Below are 23,904 nucleotides of genomic sequence, written 5' to 3'. Positions count from 1 at the left end.
TTTAAATGTCCCTTGGTTGATAACAGTAGCGTCAGCCCCCGTGTCAATTTTAAAGGTTATTGGTACATCACTTATTGTTAAACTAACAGTCCAATCTTCCTGACTGCTCTCTTTGCCAACTTCTCCCAGAAAGTACAGCTGTTTAACCTCTTCAGTGACTTCTCTCACCGCTTTAGAGTGACATACACGCTCCCAATGTCCCTTTTTATGACACTTGTTGCACTTACTGTTCGTTGCAGGACACTTCCGCTCATCGGTGTGCTGCGTCTTGCCGCACTTCCCGCATTCATCTACTTTGTTGGTTGCAGGTCTGCTGCCACCATGACGCTGTCCGCCCTTTTTGTTTTGGCGTTCGTCCCGCCATCGGACAACATTGACGTCAGCCAGCTGGGCCTCTGGTTGGTTAGCTTGGAGGCTGAGCTGCTTTGTTATTGCCTCCGCCTGGCGCACTTGTTCAATGACTTTCACCAGAGTAAGGTCCGCTGTGAGCTGGAACTGACGGGAGAGCACCTTGTCTTTTGTGCCCACTACCAGACGATCTCTGATATGTTCATCCCTCTTGTCCCCAAACTCACAGTGTTCAGACAGCTCATACAATGTCCGGATGTACATCTCCGCTGTCTCTCCTGGCTGCTGGCTACGTTGATAGAAGCACGCCCTCTCATGTATGATGTTACGGCGGGGAATAAAGTAGTCGTCGAACTTTTTCAGTACGATATCATAGTCCACTTTATCACCCTCCGCCGCGAAGTCAAACGAGCTGAATATCTTTTCAGCCTCGCTGCCCATTGCATAAATCAGCGAACTCACTTGAATCTCCCCGTCGTCTTTATCCAGCTTTGTCGCGAGCCTGAAGCGCGAAAACCGTTGTTTCCACTCCGGCCATTCAACGGGGCAGTCAAACTTGAATTCACTCGGCGGATTAAACTTCGGCATGACCGCTCGTGTTCCGATACACAGACTATTCTGACACCATGTAATGTCCGTAGACGCCTTGTCTTACTGACATAAGAATAATTCAAGAACGAGCCGACTTCGTAGGTTCTTAACTGTGTAGCTTTTACTAGCGTTCATCCGACATACAACCTTCATAACATGCCCGTCTCACTTCCTGTATACGTCACACGCACTGCACGTACACCCGTGAGTAGGTCAAGTTAAACACGTGACCTTTCATTCATATGTTGTTCATGTTCTCTTTATTTTATATTTTTTCTTCTTGGTGAACATCCCCAAAACCTCTGTGTAGCATTTTCTGCTATAGCCTTTATATCACCAACCTTATGGTTAATGAGTGAATATGTAGTTCCGGTTTACCTGTTGTAGCAAGGGGGACTTTAATCGGTGACACACAAGAGGCGCAGGAGTGACGTGGCTGCAAATTCGCGGCAAAAGTTGAGCAGCTCTTGTAATGGGGCATTGAGAGACAGCCTGCCACTGTGTGAGTTGACTGTGCCGATCTGACGGCACGGTGGCGCAATGGTTAGCGCGGTCGCCTCACAACAAGAAGGTCCTGGGTTCGAGCCCCGGGGTCGTCCTCTGTGTGGAGTTTGCATGTTCTCCCCGTGTCTGCGTGGGTTTCCTCCGGGAGCCCCGGTTTCCTCCCACAGTTCAATGACATGTAGGTCAGGTGACTCGGCCGTACTAAAGCCTGGCGGCGTGTCCAGGGTGTCTCCCGCCTGCTGCCCGATGTCTGCTGGGATAGGCTCCATCTCTGCGACCCCGAGAGCAGGATAAGCTGTTCGGATAATAAATGGGATGGATGTGTGGATCCTTCTTCCTGGTGTGACTGGGGTTCTTCAGTCTGTGAGCAACCATCTTACAGCTGCTGCAGCACTGTATTGTTTATAAGGGTGGGGATACCTGCAGTCAGTTAAGACTTAAGAGGTCACTTGGATGAGTTTCTCTCTCAATAATCATGGATACTATGACTCAACTGATACAACTGATTCAACTTTCTTTGAACTGTTCCTAAGCTCTCCGTCTCCACCCAGTTTCCAATATGTCACCTCCACAATTACGTAACGACATTAAATCTACCTCTCTTCCTTTTTAGTACTTGTTCTCTTTCTCTTTACAGCCATCGCTCTTTTTGTCCTCTCATAACCTCCATCGACACATACCCTTAGACTTATCATCTTCACCACTAGAGACGGATTTGCCATCTGAGATGGACCTTTACCGACTCCGGTGGCTTGAGGCGTATCTCCAACACGCCGTCAGTACTTCATGTCGTTTGAATTCCCCTCCGCTGTTGATATATCATCCCAAAGCCAGTCGAGGGTAGGATTCACATTCATTCACAACAGGCGGTCTGGCTCTGTGATAAAAAGTAGCCCTGAAACACGACAGCCGAGCCACTCACAACCCCCCTCTCCTGCCCAGCAAACCCTGTCCTGGTAGTGCATGTTGTTTGGAGTATGGTTTGTTTGAATGTGCGTGTGTACTAAGCGAGTGTGATTGGGATGGAAATTTCAGGACATTGTCAAGGTGCATGCAGGGGTAAGAGCTTAGCATGCAAGATCTCAATTGCCCGCCATGTCTCCACCCAATGGCTCGCACTTCACCTGTCCTGCAAACCCTAGGCCTGTAAACCCTAGGCCCATCATTTTGTGTGTGTGCTGCGTATGTGTTCCAGAACTGGGAGAGAAGGACAAGGCACAACTAGACCAATGTAGGAGTTCAGCTGGCCAGAGCGCGACCAAGCAGACCCCCCCCCCCCAGCACCAGCCCACGGCTCATCCTCGGTACTGAAGGGCAACCCACCCGCTGCAACTAGCCAGGGGCATTCGCCATCCCATCAAGCACCTCCAACGTGGTGGGCTGTTCTGCACCTCCAGCGAGCCCCTGACCAGGACCCTGCTGCCACACACACAGGCCATGGACACGAATATGGCCAACGTCACTCCACCTGCCACCCTGCGACAAACGCCCCATGCGCCGAGAGCAGAGAGGAGACCACATCCAGACAGCCCAGGACGACAATGGGGCCCTGTCCCCCTGAGGAAAATCACCACTCGGGCAAACCCACCCTGGGCTTATCAAGCCAGGATCAAGTGCCAGCCTGGCACCCATGACCAAACAGCACATCCCTACCTACCCCCACAGCTCACAGGCAGACACAAGAGTCCCGCCATCCTACCCCTAGGGTGGGCAGCCCCTGCAGTGCACCCACCTCATGACCACAGGGCCCAACCCCAACCCAGCAACCTGCTCGCCGCATCCCACCCCGAGCCATCCCACCCCAAGCCCGTAGCCATGACTTCTAGGGTTGTGGCCTTTAGATGTCAGTACAGACTGATCAGCTGGAGGCAGCGGCGCTGAGCGAGCGCCTCTTTTCAGCTCAGTTGGAAGCCGTTCAAACCAGTTCCACCAGCTGCAAGGTCACCCAGAGCACCTTATGCAACAGCTTGTTTGTGGAGAGGGAACACATGCCTGTGTCTACCCAGTCTATCTGAATTTGGAGGAGAGTAATGTTAAAATATGGGGAGAATGTTGCATCTCTTTTTGCTGAAACTGATTTCCTCTGACAGTTAATGTAGTTCACCATATTTTTTCACAAGAAAACCAGATGTCTAATTTTTATTACATTTATTTGATAAAATAAAAACACACACAAAAGGGTAAAAGTGACTATCCAGCACCCAAGGTCTTGTGTGATCCATTCATACCAGGTTTACGACTGGCGTTGTCCGAATTAAATAAATCAGCCTTGAACACTTGCGTAAAGAAATTCATATAAAAATATCCAGCTACAGGCAGCGCCCTGGTGGCTCACCTGGTGGAGGAAAACCACATAAGGCTGAGTCCTTACCGCAGCGGCCTGGGTTCGAATCCGGCCCAGGCCCTTTGCTGCATGTCATCCTCTCTTACTATCCAATAAAGGTGAAATATAAAAATCCAGCTGGCGGAAAGTAGAAATACAGATAAAAAAGGGACATAGAATGAAACAATTTCACGTAAAATGGCTGACATGCTAAAAGACGGGTCAATTTGTAGGATAAAGGATAAACTTGGATGAGCCCTTGACACGCTTTCACAAAAAAATGGCTTCTTACACAGCGAGGGTGGTAGAAAGTACCGTAATCAGTTAAATGGCTGGAGCAAAAATGTCTGTGTATATCTTTGTGTAGCTCGTCTTTGCTGCTGTTTTTCTAAAATAAAGCACAATTTTTCCAAAATAACACCGCACTTGAAAACATTTACATTCGCTAAATGATATTATGAACAACAAGCGGCAGGAAGACTCCTGCACCGCTGTGGTTCACTAGTCGCCGACCCACGTGACATAAATAGACCTTGTCTGTAAGTCATTAACTACGTTAAATGTTGTCTTGCAGCAAGCAGGACTTTGGCCCTTGCAGTCACTAAATCCTTCTGTATTTCCTGCACACCAGATGCAAGGCACACTACCCAGGAGCACTATTTCTATGCAGACAAACACGTATTGGAGAGGCGTTGAATGCACGTAGATGCCATAGTGGGCATACCTCTAAATATAATTACACAGAAGCATGTCTCTGCTAAATAAAGGCCTCTTTCAGGAATGAGGTGACAGATACCGGTGACTAGATTCCTTCCAGCTTGACCCCGGTGGAGATCGGGTTTACTGGGCCTGCAAAGCCTGGGTGAGAGTCAGGCCAGGCCCGGGGGGCACAGGCCAGCCGTCTTGGCCCTGGTGGTTCTGTAGCAGGCGATAGAGCTGCTTCAGGTGGGTCACTATGTTGTCCTTGATATCTGGGATGGAAATCTGCAGGCGGACGCTGCCGCTGTCAAAGGATCTTGTGCTGTCTCCCGAAAACATCTCGCTTATCATCCGTGCCACCACTGGAATCACCTGGCATGCAGAGAAAGAAAAGATCAGTCACAAGTGGGCCTACAATGGGTGTCTAGGTAGCGTAGCGGTCCATTCTGTTGCCTACCAACACGGGGCTCGCCGGTTTGAATCCCCGTGTTACCTCGGGCTTGGCCGGGCATCCCCACAGACACAATTGGCCTTTGGGGGGTAAGCCGGATGTGGGTATGTGTCCTGGTTGCTGCACTAGCGCCTCCTCTGGTCGGTTGGGGAGCCTGTTCGGGGGGAGAGGGAACTAGGTGGAATAGCGTGATCCTTCCACGCGCTACGTCCCCCTGGTGAAACTCCTCACTGTCAGGGGAAAAGGAAGCAGCTGGCGACTCCACATGTATCGGAGGAGACATGTGGTAGTCTGGAGCCCTCCCTGGATCGGCAGAGGGGGTGGGGCAGAGACCGGGACGGCTCGGAAGAGTGGGGTGATTGGCCGGATACAATTGGGGAGAAAAAGGGTGGGAAAAAACAAAACAAGTGGACGTACAACAAGAAAGGATTTTAATAAAGGCTGATTCCAACACCACACCAGTCTTCAGTTAACTTTATAAATACTGTGTCGATAGGACACCAGTACCACTCACCTGAACCATGATGAGTTTCCTCTCCCGGGGCCGACCATCAGGCCACTCCTCCCCAAAACACAGGTTGATGTCAAACTGAGGGGGGCTGGAAGTCTGGCCACGCTGGTGGGCTATCACACCTGTACATCCATCACACAAGAAAAACCTTTAAGAGACAGTACGTTCCAGAAGATACCGCACCGTCAACATACTCCAACATTACAACCCAGGAGCTTCAAGCTTTAGCCATCAGATGCACAACAATACAGCGCTGGCAGATGAAATGCTCAGGCATCAGGCTCACGAATCTTAAAACAGGACACTTAAATTCAAAGTTATGCTAAAATCTGAAATCTAAAATTTAACAGTATTTACAGGACAAAGAACCTAGTACGAAACTAAAATTTAACATTAACAGTTGGAAATGTGCAGTATTTACAGGGCTAAGCACTAACATAACGATGAAAACAGAAATAAAAATATACAACGAAGAATAACAGCACAGCGGCTGAGGTAAACATGGTTGTGTAAATAAAAATATACAACGAAGAATAACAGCACAGCGGCTGAGGTAAACATGGTTGTGTAAATGAATAATATTTAATAAATATGTACTTGTACATAGTGCAGGAATAGGTAGAGCAGAAAAGTAAGCGGTGGTATGAAGTGAGGAGTGTGCAGCTTGTGGGGGGGGGGGGGGGTAAAGGGTCCAGAATCTGTGATTATATATATTATATACTGTGGATAGAAAAAGTCTACCCACCCCTGTTAAAGTGGCAGGGGTTTAGGGGATGTAAAGATAAATCATGTCAGAACTTTTTCCACCTTTTTAAAAAAAAAAAGCAACCTATCAAAGGTGAAGTTAAAAACAATCAAACATTTTATGGGGAAAAAAAGGAAAAATACAAAACTTGCAATAACCTGGTTTCATATGTGTGCACATCCTTGTATAATTGGGGGTGTGGCTGTGTTCAGAATTAACCAATCACATTCCAGCTCATGCCAACCTGCCATCAATTACAGTGACTGTGGTTAAGCCAAAACAAAGCTCATCTGTTCCTGTAGGATTTCCGGTCATCTTCTTGGTTGCATCCAGCTGCAGAAGCCGTGGCTTACAAAGCATGACCGGGGTCTCACTGTTGAGCGTTGTCGATCAGGAGACGGGTACAAAAGCTTTTCCAAGGCATTACAAATACCGTGGGACACAGCGAAGACAACCATCAACACATAGAGAAGACAAAAAACTGGTCAGGGAGGCTGCCAGGAGGCCTACAGCGACATTAAAGGAGCTGCAGGAATTTCTGACAAGTACCGGTTGCTCCCTGCATGTGACAATAATAAATACGTATTCTTAAATAAAATAAATAAAGTGTGAATAAAAAGGTATTCTTCATATGTCTGGGCTATGCGGTAGGCTGGCAAGACGGGAAGTCTTTTCACATGAAAAAAAAAAAAATCCAAGCCCGGCTAAATTTTGCAAAAAGATACATGCAGTCTCCCGAAACCATGTGGAAAAATGTGTTATGGTCTGATGAGACCAAAGTTGAACTTTTTGGCCGTAATTCCAAAAGGTGTGTTTGGTGCAAAAACAACACAGCCATCCATCCATTCATCCATCCATCCACCATCCAAGCCACTTACCCCAACCGGGGTTGGGGGATCCTGGAGCCTATCCCAGCAGTCATTGGGTGGCAGGTGGGGAGACACCCTGGACAGGCCGCCAGTCCATCACAGGGCTGACACACACACACACACACACACACACACACACACACACACACACACACACACACACACACACACACACACACACACACACACACACACACACACACATTCACACCTAGGGACAATTTAGTACGGCCGATTCACCTGACCTACATGTCTTTGGACTGTGGGAGGAAACCGGAGCACAACACAACACATCACATCACCAGAACTCCATACCCACGGTGGAGCATGGTGGCGGCAGCATCATGGTTTGGGGCTACTTTTCTTAGCTGGAACTGAGGCCTTAGTCAAGGTGGAGGGAATCCTATATAACTCCAAACACCAGTCGATTTTGGCACAAAACCTTGAGGCATGTGCTAGAAAGCTGAAGACAAAGAGGAATTTTACCTTTCAGCACGACAACGACCCAACGCATACATCCATATCAACAAAGAAATGGCTTCACCAAAAGACCAGCATTTGGAAAGGTCCAGACCTGAATCCTATTGAAAATCCATGGGGTGACCTGAAGAGGGCTATGCAAAGGGGATGCCCTCCAAATCTGATGGATGGAGAGCATTTTTGCAAGGAAGAATGGGAAAATATTGCCAAGTCAAGCTGATAAGACATTAATAACCCAAAAAGCCTGAATGCTGCAATAAAATCAAAGTATTAGTTTAGGGGTGTGCAAATTTATGCAACCAGGGATTTTTCCCCCTTATGTTTGATTTTTCAAATTTTTTTTATAAGTTGCAATTTCAAAAAAAAAAAAAAGTGGAAAAAGTTCTGACATGATTTATCTTGGTTCCATTTTTTTTAACATCACAAAAACCTGCCATTTTAACAGGTGTGTGTAGACTTTTTTTATGTCCACTGTATATCTGCAAAAAAATATACGATGAACACATTTTGTATTATGTTGCTGAGTAGGATAGGCAGGTTAAAGTGCTGTAATAATACTTACCACTGAGAAAAGACTCCAAGCAAAACAGCTTCACCTTCCTTTGGCGCTCTATGAGGTTCGGTGCAGCGGGGTTTGGAGCACAGGGACCGGACCAGTACACTTTGCACTGGCAGAGACGGACTGCATAGATATCGTGGCCGCTGACCTCCAGGATTAGGCCACGGTCCATAACATCCAGCAGGCGGTTGGTGAAGACCCTCTGCTTGTCATTAGTTATGTGCTCTGTGGTGGGGAACCGTAGCTGCTCCAGGCTTACCGGACCAAACAGCTCCTCCTGGTTGACCATGGGACCCAAGTCCCCGTAGAAAAGCCTGCAGCCCTGGGGGTTACTGACCGTCATCGAAGGACACATCTCTTTCCCCCGATACAGAAACTGTACCTCCAGGTCCGTCACTGAGTTGTAGAGACAAAACAACAGACACCTTCAAACAAATTCTGATCTAAACTCCAATCTATGAGAGAGCTTCAGCAATCTCAGTGGTTTTACTTCTACTTCATGGCGGTACTGTGATGTCTGTTCACCATGGTATTTACTCTATGAACTGGCAGAATGAGCCCATATATACTCACTTGGGAGGGAGCTAATCCACATTTCTGGAGAGGCAAAAAGTACATCAGACATAGGAGGGTGTTGCATTATGGGATCGGGCAGAGGAGCGGGGGGTAACTCAACCAGATTAGTGGGCTGCATTTCCACATCCACAGGCTCCTCTTTCGGCCAGACTTCAGTAGGTTCCTTTTTGGGCCACACCTCCACTGAAGGGGGACAACTTGGCGGCTGCAAGGATGACTCTGAGCCAGCAGGAGACCACATGATAAGAGGAGAAGGGCTGGTTCCTGAGTGAGGAAACGAAGAAAAAAAACCAACAGTTAGCTAATACAGCAAAAACATGTTATTCCAGATGTGAATAATTTATCACACTGTACTGATATGTCTATAGCTGTTGAATAGAAGCACAGGAGTGATGTCTGGAGACAAGGGACTTACCATTGGATGGGTATGGAGGAAGAGACTCTGGAGTATTAGGGACATCATCTTCACCACCTTCTTCCTCATATGGTGTCCACGAACCAGCGTCAGAAGATCCTGATTAGGCATCACATTTTTTGAGGAATATCAAAGTAATTGAAATTAAGGTACTACAACAATAAGGATGATTTGAAGATACACAAATGCTAGTTAAGGTATCACTGCATTACTTTTTTCTTTAAAATATATTTGCCTCATAGCTATTCACCTGGGTTACTAAGGGGTTGTGGGATGTCACAGACATCATATATCTTCAAGGGATTCATGGGTACCTCCTTGGTCCCATCATAGATGAGGTTAAATTCACGGCTTTTGTTTAGCGCACAGCGAAGCTGAGCTTTCCATTTCGCAGGATCTGGTTCATCAACCCCCTCTTGGAACTTTCCTGTTTCTACTGCCCAAGCCTGAGAGGAACATAAAAACAACACAATGCAGCCATACTGTAGTAGTAAACATTACTAAGCATACAGAATAGTTTCCCTTTTCATTCCCTGACAGGTTCTGCATAAAGAGTATAATAGCCTCATGAAGGTCAACCATGAGGCCAAGGTAAGAGAATGAGTATTCAAAGACAGTTAATGGTGCACGGTCTGTCCAGCGTATTGCATTCATTCTAGGACACTACTCTTCATTTTCTTAAAACCGTCTCGTGAATGTTCTCATTTAATGAAACCGGCCCATTTGCTGAGAGTTGCAACTTGACCGACGGCTATCTAAAAGAGGAATATGGGGGGCTGTTGAGGCCGACGGTGACGACGATCACCTTAAATATGGTGTTTCCTTCATCCTGCTGAGGCGTGTGACGTGTGGCGTGTTTCCACGGGATTCTGAAGCGCATGGCGTCCCTGTCAATCCACATCAAGCCTGGGTAGAGCCCACTGTCCACCTGGGCAACCAGCCAGGGCTTCAGACGGACACGCCGTGGAGTCACTGACATCTTCACCAGCAAGACAATCACCTGGTAAACAGAAAGGTGTGCATGTAGATTTGAAAGAGGTGATAATAGAAACTGTCACACTGACTTAAAAAAAAAACCCCAAATCCTCCAAAGTAATGGCTTACTGATGCGAAAACAGGATGTACATTTAATGAGATAAGGTGCTCCAGTGCAGAGTCGACTTGCCCATTTCCAGACTGGCTGATTTTTAAAAAATTGAAGATAAACCGCAAGGAATCACAGCAGCAATGTGTTCCTCTAGAACAGTGTTTCTCAACCCAGTCCTCAAGGACCCCCTATCCTGCATATTTTCTTTGCAACCCTGAATAGGTACCGGTTTGTAGTTATTCAACCAATCAGCAATTAATTTTGTCAGACGTTGCACACCTTGCATAATTAAGTGCTGCGAGATGATTGGTCGAGTAAGTACAAGCGGGGCTACCCATGAGGGTTACAATGAAAATCTGCAGGATAGGGGTTGCTTGAGGACTGGGTTGAGAAACACTGCTCTAGAAAACATCACCAACCAGCTGAAATAGACAACAACATTTACCAAAACTAGCAACAACAAAAAAAAGCTTTCTTTTTCACAGGCCCCATGAGGTAAGTGAGCAGGTTCCAGCTCCCCTGTCACCAGGCTGGCATACGTGAGGTGTCCTTCATTCAGTATGACTCAACGCAGCAGATGCAGACGCCTCGTATTTCCGCGTGATTCCTCGTCCCACCCCTAAACCGGTTCCTTTACGAGCCTGCTTATATTACTTTACATCACAACATCTTTCACGTTGACAACAGACGCTCGCCAACTGAACTGTTGTTTCCTCCACAAAAGTGCGGACAGACGGAACAGTCCAAAAGTGTGGCAGCCCACCACAAAACTTACCTGCGGCGAACCAGGAAGTGGACCCGTCGTCTACGACGTAGGGCCGAACGACGGTTGGGGAGAAGGGCTCGGCGCGCCGGGGTTTTGTTTACAACACACACACACACAAACAAACAAAAACAAAACAGTTTCCGATCGGGGATAAAGGTGCACCCGTAGCGGTCCGTAAGGGAAAAGGCTGGACTCTGACGGGACACCTTCCAAAGCCGCTTCCCAGTTAGTCCGTCCCTCCCCCCTTCCCCCGACCGAAACTCAGGTGTTTGTGTGACGTCACACGCGGGGTCAATTTTCCGTCACGCCCCGCTGTAAAAGTGCGGGAGCATAAAGACGGCATTGTCGTTGGTGGTGGTGGTGGTGGGGTTTTTTTTTTGACAGATACCGGAATTATAATTTACTTCTGCAGCTGAATCTCAGTTTGTGTGGATATATCCGAGGGCTTTTGTATCTTGGACGGTAAACAGTTCAGTCGGTATCGTCAGTTGGTCTCTTGATGAGACGTCAGCCTTTTTGGGCAGGCAGCAAGAGAGCAGCCCCAAAGTGTCAACGTTCACAGGACCAGCTGAGCGTTAAAAAAACAAAACAAAAAACAAGCTGAACGCCTATGAGGCGTATGAGGTGTGAGCACGTGGTAATAATGGCTGATTAATAACAAACGGCGACGGAGCCGCACCCTGAAACCGCCCACGGCTCTTGGGGCACCAGCATTTCCTTATGAAGACCGTGCCCTCTGCTTCCCTGCATAGTCACCTGTGTGTGTGTGGGGGGGGGGTGAAACAGCACCAAACAATACTCGCCAGTTTGGTAGAAATAATATTTCTTTTCTAAACGATATTAACTTTGACCATGCACACACACCCCGACACACACACACGCATCTTTTCACATGCACGCAAACAGGTGCGCATTCACAGGTGCGCACAACGTCCCCAAACACCTCTTACCCCAACCTTTGTCTTGCACAAAGGTCAGTTATAGGCTGTTCTTCTGCTCAGACTGGATGGGAAAAAGCGTGCAAACTCACAAAGTAGTCTGCTCTGCTGGTGGGGCTTTTTTACTGCGCTGCCCTAAGTGCCCCTAACAGCACTTAGAGGCTAAACCAAATGAAGAAAACCAAAGAAGGTTGAATCAGTTCGTCTGGACACAACGTTTATTGACAGATATGTTTCCTCACTCATCGAAGTGACCTCTTCAGCCTCAACTGACTGCAGGTGTCTCCACCCTTATAAACAATACATTTGCATAACGACCGAAACCAACGACCAGTTTCATATGCAAATATGGACGTGACCATTAACTAGACTTCAATGGCCACGTGTACTATTCACAGAGGATTTGGGAATGTTTGCAATCACAGCATTGTAAGATGGCGACAGATGTACTCTTGCCCCCCCTGGTTCAGGGATGGTCGTTCCCTCTTCTCATAGGCGGCCTCTTTGATTCACGCCCCGTTCAAACCAGCGCTCCTCCCCTATCAAGGATGTGCGCACCCTCATCCTTGATAGATGTTCCCCATCACCAATTGCAATTTCGCAGTCTAAGAAGACTAACCTGTCATGTTTCACATCCTCCCTGGTGAACTTGGTGTGCTTGTCCACAGAGCTAATGTGGTGGGTGAAATGTGCTACAGCCTGAGATTTAATTTGAACCCATGTGTCGGCCACAAATCTGAACCAATGGCTAGGTGGTGTCCCTGGATAGGACATCAGAGCCCTCTTTTCCACTTCCTCCATACAAGTTGGCCACTACAGGTGAGACTGGGGAACCCATAGCACACCACTCATACGTCTTCCTGTAGTACTGCCCCCTGTATGTGAAGTACATGGACTGATGACACAGCTTCAGGGGCAAACACACTCTGTTAAGGGCGGTCCTATTGCTGAGGGTGGGGTCGTTTTGTAATTTCATATGGACTACTTCCATGCTTCATCAACAGGAATGCACGTGAAGAGAGACTTAACATCATAAGAGACCATCGTTTCATCCCCCTTCATGATGTCCCTCACCTTATCCACAAAATCCAGTGTTGTGAATGCATCCATCCATTATCTGAACTGCTTATCCTGCTCTCAGGGTTGCGGGGATGCTGGAGCCTATCCCAGCTGTCATTGGGCAGCAGGCGGGGAGACATCTTGGACAGGCCGCCAGGCCATCACACAGGGCCCACACACACATTCATACCTAGGGACAATTTAGTATGGCTGATCCACCTGACCTACATGACTTTGGACTGTGGGAGGAAACCGGAGCCCCCGGAAGAAACCCACGCAGACAAGGGGAGAACATGCAACCTCCACACAGAGGACAACCCGGGGCGACCCCCAAGGTTGGACAATCCCGGGGCTCGAACCCAGGACCTTCTCGCTGTGAGGCGACCGCGCTAACCACTGCGCCGCCGTGCCGCCCTATGTGGCACGGTGTGATGGTGCAAAAATTCCCAAATCCTCTGTGAATAGTACACGTGGCCACTGTAACTCCAGTTAAAGGTCACGCCTATTTTTGTATATGAAACTGATCATTGGTTTCGGTCATTATGTAACTGTATTGTTTATAAGGGTGGGACACCTGCAGTCAGTTGAGACTGAAGAGGTCACTTAGATGAGTGAGACATTATAGCAATGGCCCTTTATTTTGCAAGACTTTAATCTGCTGTTAGTCTAGAAATACCACGGCCTTGACAGTTACAGCACAGTCATGTAACGTATTACAAAATCAGGCAAACAAATGAATTTTTGACTGGTGACTCTTTTCACATTACAGAGAGGGAGAAATGAACGTTGCAGCAGTGTGTCTAGTGGTGCTCCTTCCTTGAATACCAAAGTGCCAACAAGCCGACGTGGGACATGTTGGCCTATGGACATTTAAACAGATTGTCAAGTAAACGAGCAGAATGAATAAAATGTAACTGTCAAAGTTAGAGTATTTATTCAACTTAGCTTAACCGACAGGCAAGTTTAAACACACCCAAGTATTTTTTTAAATTTTCTTTTATCCTCACAACTAGGCAGACAGGATGCAAAGACTCTGAGTGGTTTAATGTAAATAGAAGCTGTGGCCTATGACATAATTATGAAATAAATATAAAAAAATGCTGGATTTATTCTGACTGCAATTCAGATCGGAAGCCTAAATGTGATGAAACCTTAACCTCCGCATTCCAGGGAATCTCAGTGATCTTAGGTAGCATAGCAAATAATAAAATCACACAACAAAAGGAGATTTGATTTGAAGGCTCATTCATTCATTCATCTTCAGCCGCTTCTCCGGGGTCGGGTCGCGGTGGCAGCAAGCTAAGTAGGGCACTCCAGACGTCTCTCTCCCCAGCAACGCCCTCCAGTTCCCAAGGTGTTACCAGGCCAGCTTGGACATACATGTAGTCCCTCCAGTGAGTCCTGGGTCTACCCCGGGGTCTCCTCCCAGTTGGCTGTGACTGGTAAACCTCCAAAGGAAGGAGGATTGGTGCAGCATCAGCAGTAATGCAGACACTGTAACGGACTGTTGTGGTGAAGAGGGAGCTGAGTCGGAAGGCAAAGCTCTGGATTTACCAGTCAATCTCCGTTCCAACCCTCACCTATGGTCATGAGCTTTGGGTAGTGACCGAAAGGGTGAGATCACGGATACAAGCGACTGAAATGAGTTTCCTCCGTCGGTGTCTGGGCTCAGCCTTAGAGATAGGGTGAGGAGCTCGGACATCCAAAGGGAGCTCGGAGTAGATCCGCTGCTCCTTCACATCGAAAGGAGCCAGTTGAGGTGGTTTGGGCATCTGATTAGGATGCCTCCTGGGCGCCTTCTTTTTGGAGTTGAAGGCTCATATGAACACATTTTAGACAGTAATAGGCCTTCATCCTCTAAGATGGCCTGGTCAGTAGGCCTTTATAGCTGCTAATGTTTTCCTTTCTTATGAGGACATTTAACATGGACATGTATAATATTCCATAGCATAAGGCTGAGTCACCTATAGATCCATCCATTACCCAAGCCACTCATTCTGCTTAAGGTTGCAGGGATGCTGGAGCCTATCCCAGCAGTCATTGGGCGGCAGGCGGAGAGACACCCTGGACAGGCCGCCAGGCCATCACAGGGCCGACACATTCACACCCAGGGACAATTTAGCCCAGCTGATTCACCTGACCTACGTGTCTGTGGACTGTGGGAGGAAAGTGAAGTACCTGGAGGAAACCATGCAGACACAGGGAGAACATGCAAACTCCACACAGAGGACGACCCGGGGTGACCCCCAAGGTTGGACTACTCTGGAGTTAGAACCCAGCACCCTCCCGCTGACCATCTAAATGCAGTCTCTTATTACTCAGTCATATGGCCTATACGGACACACTTTGTGTTTCTGTTATCCCAAATGTTGGATTTTATGAAATATTTGCTGTATATCCAAATGAGGCATATGGTTGTATAGGCTAACTGACCCCCCCCCCTCCCCAGTGTTCACATGAGGTTGGGGTGTTGCACACTGAGCAGAATTCTGATCACAATGTGAGCCTCAATGTGTTTTGCGGGTACAGACCAATGAAGCTTGATCAGATGATGAGTTGCAAACACAATTCAATTAAAAACATAGAAATCATATTTATATTAATTTAAATTCAAACTTGTTTCACAAATGCCCACCATTTGCCATTTTTGCCCATTTTTCGGTGCTGTTTTACTGTTAACTTGTGCTTTTCTCACTTTTCCCACCAAACTAATCTCCAAACAACATCCACAATGCACATAAAACGCTGTTAAAGCTTGGATTACAGTGAGCTCTGGTGTGTTGTCGTTTCAAAACATGAGCTGAAGCTATCCTGTCTACAGGGCAGGTGGGTCTGAAGATGTGGGGTTTGAGGAGGTTGATTTTGTGTCTAAGTTCCACTTCCTAGCGTGCTTCTTTGATTCAGTGGCGCTGTCGATGGATTTGTGACATATTAGTCGCCCCGAGGTAAGTCCCTTTAATTTCAACGTTTCTGCCGAGGTGATGGATGGAAGTTAAGCTGCTGAGGTATGAAAAACAACCAGCTGAGGGAGGTGGGTAAAACTTGATGGTGTCCATCAACAGTGGCTCAAGGATCGGTCCAAATTCAGCAGTCACGTCAAGACTTTTGGCCTTCATTTTCGAGTTATCCAGAATACCGCTTTGCTCTCTTTCAGATTTGGCACAGTCGTACATGGAGTCCGCACAGCTGGAAAACTACATGTTGTCCTGGATCTCTCCTTGGATCCGCTGGACAATGTGTGTGAGGTCCAAGCTCTCTGTCAGTGTCGCCAGTAGCATTTCGTCGTTCTGAATTCCCTCCACGAACTCTTCATAGGACAGCTCGCCTGGCAAATGGTCAAAACAATGCATGAACATATGAGTACACACACACACACACACACACACACAGCTGCAAATGATATTGATATAAGTCCATGTTAGCAGTGGGGGAAAGGGGCAGGTCTACTACAAAATAAGGATGAGGCTACATTGGAGCTAGCCACCATGCTAATACCTAATAAATCACAACTGATAGTCACATCTGACTCCTCTGAATCAAAATTGCGAAATCTGACTATATAAATCACAGAGATACTCGACAGACAACATTTTAACGCCCTGACAATTAAACTGAGAATACAGCAATGAACCCCTTTCCATCCCTGCTTTTAATTCGTCTTTGCATTTCTTAGCAATACAGATAGTGGAAAATTAAGGAACTCTTTTATATGAAACTGTAATTCTGTGGACTCACTGATATGCTATAAATTGTATTAAGATGTCATTTAACATGAGAACGACCAAGGCAGTTATTTTGACGGTTTTGGATTTTCAAAGTTTAATAAGTTGTTTTTTGGGGGGGGTACAGACCTGCCGCTCCCTGAATGCTGCTGAAATTACATCAAAACGAGTTTTAGATCAATTTCACGAAAAAAGGTTATACGACCTACCTAAAACGACAACGAGTGCTCAAAATGACGGCGCGCTATTTCGCGTCATCGTGGGCGTCATGTCACTATTCATGACGTGTATTGGTTGCGTCATTTCCTTCGTGAAGTTCGTTGCTTCGTCCTGGAACCAAACTAGCGTCCTCCAGTGCAGAGAAATAGTCCAGACTTGATTTCTGATTATGTCCAACATGTCAGGGTACAGACGCCGTTACAGACGCACCATGACTACCCACCGAGGTGCTGCGGTATTTACGGGCGTTTGACAGCCGCCATTTTAAATTGTTTGAAAAATAGGCTCCAGCATCCCCGCGACCCTGAGGGCAGGATAAGCGGTTTGGCTCATGGATGGATGGATGAAAAATAGTATTAAAGTTATTTAAATGTTGATTTTGGCGTCAGTCGTTTCTTAACAGACACACTAGTATTTGTAATGCATCAGTTGGGTCTCAATTGGGTATTTATCTTGACAGAATATAGAGTTTAAAAACCGGCGGTCAGGCTTTATTCATCTTCTGTGTACTTACGTGTTTAGCGTGTATGTAGCTCTTATATGTTTTTGGACTGAATATGTGCTGTTTGCATTTTCATACTGTTCAAACATGAGAATAGTCAGATTGTGAAGTTTATGCAGGCCGTGTCTATAACATGGTAATATCACAGTGATTTTAAAACATTGTGTGTCCAAGCCCATGAATGTGTGCCACTTTTTCATCAGCTAGCATGAAATGCTTTTAAACAAACTGTTGTGCCAGCACAAACACATCAAATACCCGAAAACATTAAAAATTGTAGGTGTAACACAAATATAAAGGTAATATAATGTAATATAATGAAATATAAAGCTAAAGCTAATATAATTAACTATAAAGGTAATATAATTAAATATAAAGGTAATATAATTAAATATAAAGCTAATATAATGAACTATAAAGGTAATATAATGAACTATAAAGGTAATATGATGAAATATAAAGCTAATATAATATAACCTTGTAGTGATCTCAGCAATCGAAGAGCCGATAGAAAAGGGAGCGTGTACTTTATGGTGCTTATTATTCTACTGTCTCTAGTTTTTTGTATCTGTTATGATGATGCATTGCTCTTACGTGTGTACGTAGTATTTTGTCACTAACTTAGAACAGTACACATTTAATGTGTTTTGCAACAACAGCTTTCAGTTGCTCCTTCTTTGGGCAGCTTATCCTGACCCTGCTCATAATGATTCAGTTATAATTTTGGAAAATTGAATTTTGTTGCGTAGCAAATTTATCAGCCAAAGTAAAACATGTGTGACTGCATCTTTCAGTTTCTTGCTCTTCAGTGGAACCTAGAGTTGACTTACCCGCAAGTTGTGTGATTTCATATTACGGCAGCATATTCGTACTGTAGAAGCTACGGTTTACATGCATGATATTGACGTGATATCTGAGACGCCTGGTCAAGATCTCCTTATAAAGCCTGAATTTTACAAAAGATCACTGTAACGCATCCACCATGGCTGTATTTACTGAAATCCAAGCAAAAGTCCAGTTTATCTGCTGCAGCTACTTTTTCTCTCAGTTATTATTGTTTATTTTTGTGTGTGCTCATTCTGATTAAAATACTAGTGACTTGTTAGTAGATATGAATACTGAATAGCTTTTATACTGCAGAATGGAAGAGTACTTTCCATTACATGTCATTTGCAATCTGTTCTGTGATGAAATAGTATGAAACAGTTATCCTTTAAGAAAATACTAGCGGCTGCTGTTTATACCACTGGGCGGCACAGTGGTTAGCGCGGTCGCCTCACAGCAATAAGGTCCTGGGTTTGAGCCCTGGGGTCATCCCGGGTCGTCCTCTGTGTGGAGTTTGCATGTTCTCCCCGTGTCTGTGTGGGTTTCCTCTGGGTGTTCCAGTTTCCTCCCACAGTCCAAAGACATGTAGATCAGGTGAATCGGCCGTACTAAATTGCTCCTAGGTATGAATGTGTGGGTGTGTGTCGGCCCTGTGTGATGGCATGGTGGCCTGTCTGGGTGTCTCCCCACCTGCCGCCCAATGCTCCAGCACCCCTGAGTGCAGGATAAGCGGCTCGGATAATGGATGTTTATACCACTTTGAGCCAGTTCAGGGTAGTGGGTCGTTGTAACACGTCCCACCATGCATTTTGCAGAAAGCGAGGAGACACGGTGGACAGTTCACCAGTAAATTGCGGGGCCTAAACATGTTCACAATTTAAATTCTGTAATTTGTTTTATTCACATGTCTTTGGACTGTGCACTCAAATCTAGAAAGGGCATGCGAACTCCACACGAATGGGCCGAAATTGAACATGGGACCCTCTTGACACGGGGCAACAGGACAAGCCACAAAGTTTAGTGGTTCCAGGAAATTTCTCTCCTTGTTTCAGTTTTAAGAAAGCGTTCGGTGGTGGAAGAACGCTGGTTGTTAAACGGATGTGTGTTCAGAAAATAATTAGATCAGGGGGAAATGACTTCAGGTTTGTCATGTTGCAACAGCTACAGTTTTCTCTTTGTGGTACAACTATTTTTACCCATTCCATTTAATACTGCTCTTACATAGTCTCTAGTTTTAAACGTTTTTCACAATTACAGAACAGTTTTCCTCATAAAAGGGACGGCTGTGAGATGGGGTCATAAGGTGGAAAGGCATTGTGAATGGCAATCTCACCATCTCCATTGACGTCGATCTTGTCGAACACCATGTTGGTGAAGTCCTCAGCTGACATGTCATGATCAGCTCCGGTAATGGCACGGATGGACTGGCACACGAGGAGGAGAGAGGGAGGGAGAGAGAGAGTCAGCTGAGAAACTCGGCTCAACGCGTTCCCCGAAGCTGACTGTGGGATTTCTTTCAACCGCTAGATGTCAGCAAAGTGCCAGCTACTTGTCTCGTAAACCACCCTACCTTAACACCTCCACCACCACCACAGACCTGAGTTGGATTTCCACTCCCTCACCTCGGTCCCATGTACGACATACACAGGTTGTCTATGGACGGCAGTTTGGCCTCTCCTGGGTCTTTTCAGGGCAACTAGTCAAGCTATGAGATGACGGGACAAGAGTCCATGCTCACCTTGATTATAAGAAGCAGCTCTTCACGGTCGATGCATCCGCTCCTATCCACGTCATACAGTTTGAAGTACCAGCGAAGTTTCTGTTGGACCCCCCCCTTCAGCACCAGGCTCAGAGCTGCTACGTATTCCATGAAATCAATGTAGCCGTCCTACAGTAGATGAAGACAGGAAAAATAGGTGATTCCCTCTCTATACTTACATACTGTCTATAAACCATATTGTGTATGCAGATGACCTCATCATCCTTAGGCCCTGTAGCGCTGGTCTCCAGCAGCTCCTTAATATATGTTCTGTGTACGGTGTGGAGCATCATGTCAAATACAATGCTAGTAAGAGTGTTGTCATGATATGCAGAACCAAAGAGGTCAATTATCCAAAATTTCCTGGTTTTAAATTGTCTGATGATCATCTTGTGGTATGTGATGAGGTGAAATATCTTGGACATTATATTACTGAACAAATGACAGATGATGATATTTATATGCAATGCCGCTTGATGTATGCACAAGCAAACACTCTCTCACGCAAGTTTGTTATGTGTTCAGTTAGTGTGAAGATGTGTCTGTTCAGAGCATGTTGTACACCACTTTATACTGCACACCTGTGGGCAAACTATGAAAAAGCAAGCTTACAGAGGCTTCGAGTTGCTTATAATGATGCTGTAAGAATATTACTAAAAAGACCTAGATGGTGCAGCGCAAGTGAAGTTTTTGTGGCTGCAGGAGTCAATACCTTTCAGGCTCTTCTCAGAAACCTCATGTATAAATTTATTTGCTGGCTCAATGACTGATGATGTAATCATCAAGGGTTTAACTAATATAAGATTCAGTGCCACATGCTACCAATCCCGACAGTGGGACCACTGGTATAGCTGCCTTCTTATAAGACACTGATTTGTTCCATTCATGTTATTTTATTGTGTTTATTCTGTGCATTGTCTATGGTTTGTCTTTTACCTGTTTGTCTTTGTCTGTTATGGACCCTGAGTCTGCAATAAAGTTTCGAATTGAACTGAATACATGCACTGCAGTGCAGAGAAATGAATTTGAACAGCGTTTGACTGTAAACCATTTAGGAATATACCCCTGCACACATCTCCACGTAGGCCTAAAATGGTCTGCACCTGTTATGCGCTGTGTGAGGCTTCAGCAGATCAGGTGGGTAAGTGGGGTTGGTAGGCTAAGCTCCCTCCCTCTAATAAGATAAGGACCTCAGCTTATTCTTTGCAGAAATAACATGAGAGGCTTTGCATCCGTAAAAAAAACACAAACGCCCACACAAAAGATGGCCAGTACAACAAACACATCCAATCAATACCACTGGATTTCTACACTCACGCAGTCTTAAACCTTAAGGGAACCCATAACAATCACGAGGAGGACCATTTATGTGGCAACATGCCACTTAAATGCCAAATAAAGAGAAAGCTTTCTGCTTCCCAGCGGGTTTGTGCTGACTGGGCACAAGTTACTCTCATTACTTTTATCGCTGTGATGGTTATTTTCACTATTACCATAACTACTATTGTGCAGTTAGACCATTATCATTACTATTAATATTACTGATGCCATAAATCAAATCAAATCAAATAAATTTTATTTGTATAGCCCAATATCACAAATTACAAATTTGCCTCAGTGGGCTTAACAGCAACACAACATCCTGTCCTTAGACCCTCTCATCGGATAAGGAACAACTCCCTAAAAAACCCCTTTAACAGGGAGAAAAAATAGGTAGAAACCTCAGGGAGAGCAGCAGAGGAGGGACCTCTCCCAAGACGGACAGACGTGCAATGGATGTTGTGTTCACGCAGATACCATAGATAGATTGGAGAACATGGCTCAAATATAGAAGAAAAAAAAGAAGAGTTATCTTACATTATTCATATCAAACGTTTTGAACATGGCCATGACATAGGCGTTCGAGGTCTCCGACAGGTTCTTCAGGCCAAAGAACCTCTTGAATTCGTAGAAGGTGAGAAGTCCGGACGGGCATTCAGTCATGAACTTCCTATACCACTGATGGCTCTCGCAGGCGTTCATCTCCTCCAGAGATACCCCGCTGTTGTTCCCCATCCCTGCTGCCGAAGCTGCGGAGAAGACTCGCTCTCGAAACGGGTGGAGGAAGAGGCGTGCTCGGCTGCGTCCATCCAGCGCCTGTAAGTGTTTTAACCGTTTGGCAGCAGGAGCCTTCTGAGGACACACGAGGGCTAATAAGATCTGCGTCAGCCCGGGAAGATCAGAAGTTGTAATCCGCTGAGCAAGCCACCGCAGACTATGAAGTAAATATGAGGTGGATGTATAAGTTTGGGAATCACTGGTGGATGGCTTGTTCAGGACATAACACATGACTGCATCTCATCGCCGTAAGAAATCAAATGATGCGTGCTGTGTTCAGTCTGTCACCACAGGTCTCACAGGGCTGTGGCGAGATCTCTCCCCCTCACGAGGGGAGCCAACATTATTCGAGGATGACGGACGTGTTACTATTTTTTTATATCATCGTCACTGATATTAGCTAGCCACTTTTTTTCTCATCACCTGAAACGTAAATGTCCAAAAATAACACACCGTCTCAGGAATATGAAACTGGAAAAGTTTTGATATCGTACTCCAAATTAAGGAGCATGCCCGGAGAAACGAGTGCTGCAGGTGGGCCCTCCCACCCCCCACTGTATGGGAAGGAGACAGAAAGCTGGAGGCAGCGTGGAGCGAGGCCTCGGACTCGGTTGTGACACACGTCTTATCAGAGGGTTTAGTGGGGGGAGGCCATGATGGTTTCAGGGGTGGGTGCAGGCCCCTTCCCAAGTTGATGCTTCCTCCAGAGGAAGACCACCAGACCATCCGGCTGTTTGCCCACCACCTTGGTTCTGCTGGCGCTGACGGGAACAATGGGTCTTCAGTGGGTTCATCGCTGCCTTTAGAAGGGAAACAAATGTTTAATATCGCAAAACTATTGCTACCTCAAGGGCAACAAAAATAGACTCACACACCTCATCCATCTATCTATCTATCTATCTATCTATCTATCTATCTATCTATCTATCTATCTATCTATCTATCTATCTATCTATCTATCTATCTATCTATCTATCTATCTATCTATCTATCTATCTATCTATCTATCTATCTATCTATCTATCTATCTATCTATCTATCTATCTATCTATCTATCTATCTATCTATCTATCTATCTATCTATCTATCTATCTATCTATCTATCTATCTATCTATCTATCTATCTATCTACCTGTCTGTTGTCTGTCTGTCTGTCTGTCTGTCTGTCTGTGTCTGTCTGTCTATCTAGCTATGGAGAGAGACAGACAGACAGACAGACAGACAGAGAGAGACAGACAGAGTGAGACAGAGAGAGAGAGAGACAGAGAGAGAGACAGACAGAGAGAGAGACAGCGAGACTGTTCCAGCTGCAGCCCCAGGTCTCCCCCTGTATGACATGGAAGTAACATGTTTACTTTATGCAGATGATCTAGTTTTATTGTCACCAACCGCAGGTGGGCTGCAACAACTACTAGACCTGTTTGAGGACTATTGCCAGCACTGGGCCCTGGCAATAAATCAAAAAAAAGACAAAAGTAATGATCTTCCAGAAGAAGCCCAGATGTCAGGAAAATAGATACCAGTTGACTCTAGGTAGCATTACCTTAGAGCATGCGATGCAGTATACCTACCTTGGTCTAATTATTACAGCATCGGGGAGTTTCAGTAGGGCAGTGAATAACCTAAAACAAGAAGCTGGCAGAGCTCTATATGCAATTAAAAATAAATTCTTTAACATTGATATACCAATCTCCATCTGGTGCAAATTGTTTGATAGTGTAATTCTGCCCATTGCACTATTTTGAAGTGAGGTATGGGGTCCACTCAGTCTTTCCAGCTACACTAGATGGGACAAGCATCCTGCAGAAACCCTACATGCTGGATTCTGTAGAATGATTCTGATAACACAAAGGAAAACA

General features: G+C 45.9%; 2 protein-coding genes across 2 annotated transcripts; both read right to left on the bottom strand.

The window, feature by feature from the left end:
• Positions 1-3,582: 3,582 nt before the first annotated feature.
• irf6 (interferon regulatory factor 6) lies at positions 3,583-11,117 on the bottom strand. Its single transcript, XM_056298322.1, has 8 exons — positions 10,934-11,117; positions 9,877-10,071; positions 9,322-9,517; positions 9,072-9,170; positions 8,654-8,920; positions 8,084-8,476; positions 5,431-5,549; positions 3,583-4,837 (listed from the first exon to the last, which is right to left on the bottom strand). Exons 2-8 carry the CDS (start codon positions 10,048-10,050, stop codon positions 4,607-4,609), a joined length of 1,479 nt encoding a protein of 492 aa, XP_056154297.1. The 5' UTR covers positions 10,051-10,071; positions 10,934-11,117; the 3' UTR covers positions 3,583-4,606.
• Positions 11,118-16,115: 4,998 nt separating this feature from the next.
• si:ch211-103a14.5 (guanylyl cyclase-activating protein 1) lies at positions 16,116-22,003 on the bottom strand. Its single transcript, XM_056300589.1, has 4 exons — positions 21,806-22,003; positions 19,928-20,077; positions 19,523-19,613; positions 16,116-16,246 (listed from the first exon to the last, which is right to left on the bottom strand). The coding sequence occupies exons 1-4, from the start codon at positions 22,001-22,003 to the stop codon at positions 16,116-16,118; spliced, it is 570 nt and encodes a 189-aa protein (XP_056156564.1).
• Between the last annotated feature and the right edge of the window lie 1,901 nt (positions 22,004-23,904).

The sequence above is a fragment of the Lampris incognitus genome, chromosome 2 (assembly GCF_029633865.1).
Source record: "Lampris incognitus isolate fLamInc1 chromosome 2, fLamInc1.hap2, whole genome shotgun sequence".
Taxonomy (NCBI): Eukaryota; Metazoa; Chordata; class Actinopteri; order Lampriformes; family Lampridae; genus Lampris; species Lampris incognitus.
The sequence above is the reverse complement of the archived record's forward strand: the minus strand, read 5'-3'. Positions and strand labels throughout refer to the sequence as shown.